This window comes from Rhododendron vialii, chromosome 3a, assembly GCF_030253575.1.
Source record: "Rhododendron vialii isolate Sample 1 chromosome 3a, ASM3025357v1".
In the NCBI taxonomy this organism is placed as follows: Eukaryota; Viridiplantae; Streptophyta; class Magnoliopsida; order Ericales; family Ericaceae; genus Rhododendron; species Rhododendron vialii.
In genome coordinates, this window is record NC_080559.1 from 17462783 (window position 1) to 17474232 (window position 11450).

General features: G+C 37.3%; 1 protein-coding gene across 1 annotated transcript; it reads left to right on the forward strand.

Annotated features, from left to right (window-relative positions):
* Positions 1 to 2322: 2322 nt before the first annotated feature.
* LOC131318773 (glutathione S-transferase DHAR2-like) lies at positions 2323 to 7428 on the forward strand. Its single transcript, XM_058348741.1, has 6 exons — positions 2323 to 2464; positions 2615 to 2705; positions 2827 to 2970; positions 4460 to 4577; positions 4683 to 4823; positions 7193 to 7428. Exons 1-6 carry the CDS (start codon positions 2359 to 2361, stop codon positions 7277 to 7279), a joined length of 687 nt encoding a protein of 228 aa, XP_058204724.1. The 5' UTR covers positions 2323 to 2358; the 3' UTR covers positions 7280 to 7428.
* Positions 7429 to 11450: the final 4022 nt, after the last annotated feature.

The window sequence follows — 11450 nt, forward strand, 5'->3', positions numbered from 1 at the left end:
AATAAAATCATGCTGACAGATACATATACAAATATACGAACAAAAACATGATGACAGATACACAGAGAGACTAACAGATACAAATATGCCAATACACAAACAATCATTGTGCCAGTAAATCAATTATAGCATTACTGAACAATGACAGCTTGCACAAACTCAAAACTAAGGCATAACTTGCAAAAACAACAATGAGAGAGAAAGAGAGATACCTTGGTCTACAATCCAAACGATGAAAGAACTTACATGATAGCACAAATAAATCACAATGAGAGACAAAGCGATAGCCTCGAAAATGGAGAGAGAGATCGAGATTGAGAGAGAGAGAGAGACGATCGCTAGCCCTAGCCTTCAACGCGCCATTTGAACGTAAATTAGAGAGAGAGCGCGATTTGAATGTAAATAGGCCCATGTTTTAAATACAAGAGGCTAAAATTGTAAATTCAAAGACCTTAGACTTCAAATAAAAGCATATAATGGACCAATCCCAGCACGGTAAAAGAAGTTGGGCTATAATCCAAATGGGCTAGTCCAATTTGGATTGCAGACCAATTTGCTGTTTTTCTAATGGGAAATGATTTTGCTACTTCCTTTTTTGTTACACTTGCAGGGAAGTAGCGTTAACAAAAAAGGAAGTGGCAAAATCAACGGCTTTTCTAATGAATCCAATGAGATCAGAGTTGTTTATTTAGGAATGTCATTTCGAATCTGTACTAGGAGTGAGGTGGGAGATTACAATTTTAGGGGAAGAAATTTTTGGAAGCAAATGTCGTTTCAGGATTAAAATGATTTTTTTTTGTGTTTACCAAAAAAAATGGGTGGGGATTCGGGGGTGCAGTAGTGTGTAGTGCATATGTAGGGCGGCACACAGTGGTCGATCTCATCAATCAACGGTCCACATTAAAAATCAATTGTGCTTGGTAATAAATGATTCTTACCGGTCATAATTAAAAATTATATCTCAACTATTCATTGTCAAGATCGATAACCCGTGTGCGCTCTACAAGATATCTTGCAGGGCCTTGCACTACAAGATTTTCCAATTCGGGTTCTGGGCCCCTTAATACCTCTAGTCACCTTGCTAGTCATTAATACGATCGACTAAACTAAAGTAAAATATTTTAAGCACTTACAAAACGAAGATCATTATAAAGAACTTGGACAAAACCAAACTAATCGTCTAACAAATACAAAATGAGTAAATCACAAGGCAATTAATGTCTTTCATTCTAATCTAGATATGGTCTGACGCAACTACATTTTTAAACTGCCTAACATTTAATTAAGAGTTTCAAATGAAAAAAGTGCAAAGTTAAGGACAAAAGATACCAAATACCCAGACGATCAGATGCACTCCAAGCAAGTATGAACACATCAATGAACTCCCAAGAATTACAGATCTGCCAAGCCGCCACGAGTTGATTGAGAGAATCCGATCTGTAGATAAAATTCGTCCAAAGACAAAACTAATTCCTCTCGTAAAACTAGAGACAATTCTCACAGATCAGATGACAAGTCGTTGATCTGGAGAGACGAAAGAAAAAAATGAAAAACAAAGAAAGGAAGTCGGAATAGTACCATAGCATTCTCCTCCTGCCGCCACACATGGATATTGAACCCAAAGAGAGAGAAGAGAAGAGCAGTTGTGGTGACTAAGGTCGAGAGAGAAGGAGGCGGCTTCCCGTGAGTTCCAGCGTTATTTTGATAGAAAAATAGACTGAATGCGTGGAATTCAGGGATTATTTTAAAGATCCACTGCATTTACAGCCACGTTATATGAGATGCAAATCATCTGAATAGTATATTCGAATTACTTATGTCTATTATTTACTACTACATACCCGGATTTAATAACAATAAACAAAATTACATCTCCATATTCTTATTGGATCCGCACTCACCTCCAGCTTTTTAATTACGAAGATATTAGTACTTTTCTTTTTAAGTAATTTTATCTCCCCCTCGACAATCTCCATTTTAAAACAAACCATCTCTAATGTATTCTGCCAAAACTACTTCGGTCAGCAAATCACCCGAAAGCATGCTTTGTAACCTATATAAAGTCCATCCACCATAATAGTGTGTGTGTATATATATATATATTTAGGGTGCTAATAATGCTTAAATTCTTTTTATTTTAGTCAAAATCTTTTTTATTTCAGCCAAAATTCATAGTGTATTTTTTATTGTATGACTTAATTGCCTTCCATTACGCTATTTATTTTAAGAAAATGCCTTTTCAAATTCTTTTAGAACAAAAAGTGTTTTGGCAGGAAAAAAAAAATTGGTATTATCAATTTCGCGCGTGTGTGTGTATATATATATTTATTCACCGTCTCTCTCCTCTCCTTTTCCACTATGCTCTATATCTCAATCCCTCTTGAGAACTTCCTAGATACCACAAAAATGTCGTTTGAGGTCTGCGTCAAGGCTGCCGTTGGTGCCCCTGATGTTCTTGGAGACTGTACTCTCTCTCTCTCTCTCTCTCTAATATATATTTCAACGCGCATCTATAGTCATTTGGTTTTGTGGGTTTTGATTTGATTAGATCTCCGTCCGTGTTGGTGGTTATTTTGTGGGCTTTGTGAATGGTTAGTTACTGTGTTAAATGCAGGTCCTTTTAGCCAAAGGGTGCTTCTGACTTTGGAGGAGAAGAAAGTCCCTTACAAGATGCATCTGATCAATGTCAGCGAGAAGCCCCAGTGGTTAGAGTCACAATCAAGCAATTTTGTTGCCTCCTTTTTGTTTTTGTTTTGTTAGGTTAGCCCCAGTGATTGAATTACTACTATTTATATATTCACTGTTTTCTGGTGATGATCTATCTAGGTTTTTGGAAGTGAATCCTGAGGGGAAGGTGCCTGTGATTAAGTTTGACGACAAATGTATTCCTGACTCTGATGTTATAGTTGGCCTCATTGAAGAAAAATACCTAAACCCTCCCCTTTCCCCTCCCCCCGAGGTCGCTTCTGTGTACGCCTCTCCTCTCTCTCTCAATTGTTTTTATCTTTTTGCACAGAAAAACTATAGGTAAACCATTTTGGGTACACCGAGTGTGAGTCCTTCGATTTTGGTTCTTTAATTTGCAGGGACCAAAAACCAAATGAGTTATTAAGCCCTTATCGATATTTGATTGAGCTGATTTTTTATCGGAACTCTTAAAAAAATATTTTAAACAAATTGAATGGGTAGGATTATTTGTGTGAGACCTCGAGGTGGTGAGTCCCACACAATACGGTGTACCCACAGACCACAGTTGGGCTCTTATGCAATGCATACGTTGGATGTATGTGTACCCGGGTATGTTGAGTTGTGTAACAAGGTCAATACAATCTGTTTTTTGGTTAACACGTTCTTTGACTTTCACGGTTCGATGGGATGGGTTTGGTCAAAATTGCAACTTGCTGTCGTATTCTAAACCCTTTGTAAACCGTTTGTGCTCCAGCAGAACTAAAGCTATTTGTTGAAAAACATGTTATTTACACAATTTTATTGCAGTAGTGTCTTTGGAATTTTGTGTTCTTTTTTGGGTGGACTGGGAATTTTCAGAAACTATTAGAGATTTTAAAGCTGCATGTTCTTAGACGACCGAGGTAAACTGCTAAGATTAGCTCATAGTTTTGTATTTTTTGCCTTCGTCCTCAAGAGTTTTCAGAAACTAACTACCAATCTAAGCTATTTTGTTTCGCTACTAATTTTTTTTTTTTTTTTTATCGCTAATCATTGCACGGTTTCTTACGGCAATTTATTGCATTTTGTTTTTGAAGTTACTGTTTGGCGATCGATTTGATGTTGTGAGAATGAACCTTAGTTGCAGGAACCTTCAACTATGCCCACGTTTCTTCGACGGAAACGTGTTTCCGCGTTCCCGTCGAAGGAAACTCCAAGATACCCGTCCCAATGACGACGGGAACTCGTTCCTTACCTATATGGGAACTTACACCCAAAAAACGGTTGAGAGACTTGCGATTCAAGTTGCAATTGGTACCTTTAAAGTTGTTTTGATCTTGTTAGTGAGCACATCTGATATTAACCTTCTAGAGTCATATTAATGCCCTTAACTTTTACGCCTACTTAATATGCACAAAGAGCTCTATTGTGTAATCATGTGCTACAATAAAAATGTTGAAATATAACTAGAAACTTATAATTTTAATAGTAATATTTTATGTGGTAGAATAATATTTTTATATTGACATTTAACAATATAAAATTCCAAAATATATTTATAATTTTAATAATTTTTCCTAACCGCTCCCAATGGCGCTCCCACACTTCTGTGATCATAGGCTCCCCCGTCCCCGCCTCCACTCCCGCTCCTGTCCCCGCTCCCGCTTCGTGTAACTAAGGAATGAACTACAATTTTCATGTAAAAACTAGCCTTTTTTTTTGTTCTTTGCTTGACCTGATTTCAAAGCTTTTGTTTGCTGATTTATGCTCTTAAACTACTGTGAGATTATAGCGGATCCAAGATATTCCCTTCTTTTGTCAAGTTCTTGAAGAGCAAGGACCCCAATGACGGGTCAGAGCAGGCTTTGCTTGATGAGTTGAAGGCACTGGATGAACATCTTAAGGCACATGTATGTTTTGTACCTTTGGAATAATTTGAGATCATTAACAAAGAATGAGCACCTTTTATTTTTGTTAGTAGTGTAAGTGCATACCAAAAGTTATCTAATGATCAGGGGCCATATGTTAATGGGGAGAACATTTGTGCTGTTGATTTGAGTTTGGCACCAAAGCTTTTCCATCTGGATGTGGTTCTTGAACATTTCAAAGGGTGGAAAGTTCCAGAAAGCTTGACCCATATCCATAAGTATATGAAGGTATGTGTTATTGCCAACATGTTTTTTTGCTCTGTTTACTTTGGCAACATCTGTTATCTGGTTCTAAACTGATGAAATATGAGCTGCTTAGCATTTTTTTTATGAAAAAAAAAAGGTGAACCTTTTGTTTTTGGACATGTGTTTGGGTTTATGGTGTTGATATTAGTTTCCATGTAATATTGAGTGGATTATAGAACATGTTCATGAATTACCCTCATTCAACGATATACTGACAAGGGTTTCCATTAACTTCAAGCTTCAACAGAGGCAATTCCTGAGTCCTGATCATTGCTCCTTTTTTTGCACCTCTATCTCCAGATAATTGACAGGAAATTGAAACAATGCACCTTTCGCACTGATTTTGAAACTGCTACTTAAATTTTCTTTTCCCCTTTTTCTTTTTGAAAGAGAGGCACCAAGAGAGGCACCAAGCCAGCAGTATTAACTTCAAGATCCCAGGCAACCTCATCGTCCAAAATGGGGATTCACTGGTTGTTCTTGATGTGCAGTGTGCGGACATTCAACATAGATGAGGAATCACTCAGGATTAATATTTGAAAGTCCACCATTAGCTTATGTCAATGGCCGCCTAACAAATGACAAATGTTGTTTCAAGAAGTGAGGACCCCATACTCTGTTTCCCATGTGTGAACACAACAAAAACTTCCCAAGAAAAAAACCACAAAGAAAATGGAAATCCAACTTACCAGGAAAATGGCTCAAATGGTTCCTCCCCTGAAACAGATCCTCTATATCTCTATGCCACAACTCTGAGTAAAATAAGATATCCCTACATTGTGCTGCTAGTTTAAGTTCTAATGTTGCCAAATATTTAGAGTTCTACAGTAGACATAGGGGCTGTTTGATAAAACTGAAAACTGAAACTGAAAGCTGAAAAATTAAGTACTGGAAACTGAATGCTGAAATTTTTAAGCTGAAAAGCTGTTTGATAAATATATTAAGTACTGAATTAAAAAAATGATGAATTAATTTTGTTCCAATTCTATCTTAATTTACTAATGGTCACAATATACTTTTGATAATGGTGGTGGAGTGGTGGTGGGGGAGTGGTGGAGGTAGTAGGAGTGCTGGTAGTAGTGGTGGTGGAGTGATGGTAGTGGTGGTGGAGTGGCGATGGTGGTGGAGTGGTGGAGGTGGTGGTAGGAGCGGTGGTGTGTGGTGGTGTAATGGTGGTAGTGGTGGAGTGGTGGAGCTGGGGGAGGTGGTGGTGGAGTGGTGGTGGCGGTGGAGTGGTGGTGGTGGTGGGGGAGTGGCGGTGGTGGTGGAGTGGTGGAGCAGTGGTGGTGGTGGTAGGAGCGGTGCTGGTGGTGGTGGTGTAGTGATGGTAGTGGTGGTGGTTGTGGTTGTGGTGGTGGTGGAGTGGTGGAGCTGGTGGTGGTGGTGGTGGTGGTGGAGCTGGTGGTGGTGGGGGAAGTGGTGGTGGTGATGTGGTGGTGGTGATGTGGTGGAGGAGGAGTGGTAGTAGTGGAGGCGGTGGTGGTGGAGTGGTGGTAGTGGTGGCGGTGGTGGAGTGGTGGAGGTGTTGGTGGAAGTGGTTGTGGTGGTGGTATGACGGTTGAATGTAAGTACACAAAAATTCAGCCAGAATTAAGTAGCTCAAAGCTACTTAATTTTTTTCAACTTTTTAGCCTATATTTTAAGTGGTACTTAATTTGTTAAGTAATATGAAATGTGGTTATCAAACCTACTGAATCACTTATTACTTAATTGATTCAGTATTAAGTGCTGAATTTAGGTTATCAAACAAGCCCTATAGTTTGACTCTTATTTTCCGTTCAGTCTTCAAGTTTTGGATATTTGGTTAAAGAGTTTTAGATGTTAATTTCTGCTTTGTTTCTTAAGTAATGTCAATTTAGGTCTTCCTCTCCCCACAGCGTTACCACCCAAAGCTATCTTATCCGCTCTCTTAACTACTGCATCTCCAGGTCTATGGTAGACATGTTCAAACTACCTTAGCCTATTTTCTCTTTCCTTTTCCTCTATAAGTGCTACACCTACCATTTCACGAACCGTTTTATTTCTAATCATGTCTCGTCTAATCTTACCACATATCCACCTCAACATTCTCATTTACGCTACACTCATCTTGCATACCTGTTGTTTCTTAATAGGCCAACATTTAGTCCCGTAAAGCATTGCTGGTTTTATGGCAGTTCTATAGAATTTTTCCTTCAATTTAGTCCCGTAAAGCATTGCGCGTGCTAACACTTAAATGCATGTTTATGCAGTTAATACGTGTAAATATTTCTGTCCAGAAAAATTTGGAAGATAACTTTATCTGTTCCAATAGGGAAGAAATGGAAACAAAGATGAGTGTTAGCAGGATTGACTGTTTTCTCATTCTGCAGTTGCTCTTCTCCCGGGATTCTTTCAAGAAGACCGAGCCTGCGAAAGAATATGTGATTGCAGGATGGGCGCCAAAGGTCAACACATGAAGCTATTATCAATTGTAGTTGATATGTAGCTTGTGCTAGTTATAATGGTTTGGTTAGAGACATATGTGCGTTTCAGACATTTCGAACCAGAACAGATGCTGTTTGGTCCTATGAATAATAAAAATGCCCGTATGCCGGTCTTAAGGTCATGGTGGTTCATCTCAGACATTAATCGATTGAATGCTGTCCTAGAACTTGCTGCTTTTATCTTTTTACGCCATGCCCGGTTCATGAATCTCAACACTTCTGGTCCTGTTTGGATGTGTAAAAACTTTGAGTCTAGTCCTAAAAACAACTACTTAACATTCGATAAAAACAATTACCCAAAAGAAACATTCGATAAAAACTGGATTTTATGCAAGTGCAAAATCAAATGGAACTTCAAGAGAATTTTTTTTTTATACGACAGCACTGCTAAGGTCAAGTTCAAACGAATTTCAACCAATTTATGGCAATTTTTTTTGTCTTACTCTCTTACCATTTTTAAGTATTTGCTCTTAGGGCTGATTGGATGCGGGATAAGTTTTGGAGGATTATTTATGGAGGAGGATAAAATAATAGGGGTATTATTTAATGGAAGATGGGCTCATATTGATGTGATTTTTATGGAGGGAGATAAAAAAGGAGTCATGCTACTCACGCAGCAACTGTGCACAAATTGTGGTGTAGGACCCACTCTGAATTTCATACAAATAATCCGATTTGTTCATTAAATGTAAAACATTTTTTCAAAGGTTCCTACCAAAAATCAGTTCAATTCGATACCTATAAATTTTCGATTCAATCATCGAACTTTTCATTTAGATTTCAGGATAATAAAAAGTTAGATGATTGGATGGAGCATTTATAGGTATTGAATTGAGCTGATTTTTCGCGAGGACCCTTAAAAAAATATTTTACATTTAATAAACAGGTCAGATCGTTTGTGTGGGACCTGGAGTGGGCCCCACATCACGATCTGTGCATGATTTGTGCACAAAAAATTGTATCATTTCTGATAAAAAAATAGTTGGTTTAGATGAGGTATTAAAGATAGGGGTATAAAATAGTACTTCGTTTGGATGGAGATAAAATGGAGAAATAGAAAAGAGTGGATGATGTAAAAAGTTGTGAAATGATTGCCCATGTGCAGTCCCAAAATTAGTTATACATTATATTAATTATATAATTGCAAAATCTAATAAATTTAATTACTTTTGAACAATTAAGCAATAATAATTTATTTCAGTGATATATTAATTAATCTAATAAATTAAAATTTTAATAATTCATTTCTTCTAAGTGTTTTATTATCCATTTTGTTTGTTTTTTTTGTTTTTAAAACATGATCTTTAAAAATGTCAAGTTTAGTTATTTAAAATTTTTATAGCTTATTTTTTTTGGTTGGGACCTAATTCATATCCAAGTAAGTATTATTATTATTATGTTCTAATTAATTATAATGTTGCAATTATTGTATCGCATGCACATATCCAAGTAAGTATTAATTATTGTGTTCTAATGTCTTAATTTTTTTATTTTGGCTTTTGTACTTAGAATCATCGAGTAGCTAAAATTGCAAGGCAAAAGTTAAAAAAAAAAAATAGGGAGCCATGGTGTCGCCAAGCCTAAGGAAGCTTGGAATACAAAACTAACAACTCAATTCCATGGAATAATTTCATAGAAAGCCATACCAATGAAAGAAATTTAACAACTCTATTGACAAAATAGTGTTATAAAAGGTCCAAAATGTACGTAAATGTACATCAGAAAAAACTGGTCCTAAATCCTTAACAAAACAAATTGATCTCCACTTCGTCCCTTGGCCTGAGCACTCTCTGATGCTTCATTTCCCAACTCTTGGGACACTGGTTCCCATTTGGCTCAAATTATAATAACCACAAAATCACATATTTACATAATAATCTGTAAGTGTTATTGCGAAGGGGAACTTCCTAACCGGTTCTTCTTGGAATAGCCCACTAGGTCCTGCCCAAAGAACCCATAGCACAGTAGGTCCTCTTCATTATTTTGTTGACAAAAATACCCCTCGCAAAAAAAAGATGATTGGAGAGAGATGATCTAGCCACCGCCACCACAACGCCGTCGCCACCACCACCACTGCCACCACTGCCACCACCACTATCCCGCCACCATCACAACCGCCGCCACCACCTCCACCACCACGATGCCGCCGCCACCACCACCACAATGCCGCCGCCACCACCACAATGACCACTCACCACGCCATCCCCACAACCACCATCACCACCACGCCACCACCACCGCCACCACAACAATTAACAGTGTTAATTTTAGTATAAATTAACAATGTTAATTTTCATATAATTTCATACCCCAATTAATAGTGTTAATTAATAATTGGCCCATATAACCTCCTACACCACCACTACAACTACCACCACTCCGCCGCCGCCACCACCACCATAATTAACAGTGTTAAATTTTGTCTAAATTTACAGTTAACGGTGTTTAATTCTATCTAAATTAACAATGTTAATTCCCATTTAAATTCACATAATAATTAACAGTGTTAATTTTTATTTAAATTCACACCAAAATTAACATTATTAATTTTTGTCTAAATTAACAGTGTTATCTTCCCTCTCCTCCTCTGCATCCCCCCCCCCCCCCCCCCCCCCCCCCCCCCCCCCCCCGCACGCACACACACACACACACACACACTCTCATCAAGGAGAAGTTTCATTCACACCATCCCTCCTTTCTTTCTCTCTCTCTCTCTCTCTCTCTCTAGATTCTTCCCTTGATCCCATTCGCATTCCCAAACTCAACCCCAATCACACTCCCACTGTTAGAGCATCCACAGTGGACTAATCAAAATTGAATAATCAAAAGTTATCACATCACCTTTTGATTATTCATTTAAGAGATTGCTAAGGTTAGCAATGTAAATTTCCATAGTGGCATAATCGAACATTGAACAATCAAAATTTGCCACATCATCTTTTCAACCTGTAAAAATCTAAAAATTGTCACCATATAAAATATTTTTCTTAAAATAGTTTTCAGACTAATAAAAACATGTTATTAGAAATAGAAAATAATTTTTTGAAAACTTTTATTTTGGAAAACGCTTTTCCAAGAAAGGTTTTTAAGAAACAGTTTTTGAAAAAAAAAAAGAGACAATTTTTAATAATAAAAAAACAATTTTTGAAAACGGTCCAACTGTTTTTGTAAAAAAGAAAAGAACTTTTAAAAATATTTTTCCTAGAAACATTGTTGAGAGAGAGGGAGAAAGAGAGAGAGAAGGTTTTGGTTATTGTCAAAATGTTGCTAATTTTGATTATCCAATGGCCAAAATTTGATGAGTTGCTAAGAAATTGTTAAGTTTGGTTATGCCACTGTGAGCACTTTTTTGAGAGAACATTACTAATTTTAACAACCTTATGCTTTTTGTTATTCCATTGTGGATGCTCTTAGTTAAGTCCAATGTTCTGAATACCGTACTAGTTAAGGTACCGTTTTTTCTCACTAGTATGGTACGTACAGTACCAGTCATATTTCGGGTACCATTTCAGATTTATCGCTATATGTATAATAATATTTATAAATAACCATTTTATGATGTGCTGTAACAATTTCAACCAGCATTCATGACACAGGAGTTGTGGTAAAACCCTAATTCCGCCTTGTAGGGTTTTTTTTATAATTTTCTGTTGTCTAATCTGTACGCGTCATTACTAGGTCTTGGGGATTCGGTTTGCTCACAGTTCGTAGCACCACCATTTCCTTACTATATTTCATAACTCTACCATTCATCTCAATCGCATGTAATGAATTCATGAACAAGACTCATTCATATAGAAATTTTAAGGATAGATCACATTTCAATCGACTCGCAAACTTAACTCTATCAATTTCCCATATGATCATGCAAGTATTCACCTATCCCACATCTAGCACATTCATTCACCACAAATTCGTAGTTCCCCGTCTTTAACCCATTTACCCTTACAAGCTACACTAGCGATATGTTACGCTTTAAACACAACGAAACGTCCCTCATACCCAACCCTAGCTTTATCTACAAAAAAAATAGAATGTTCTAGATGTCCATTTCCCCTACCTCATATCAACACGTGTCACCTCCAACCACATTCGTTCATTACGTTTACTAAGTCCTCATTTTGGTATCATTAGACTCATACGA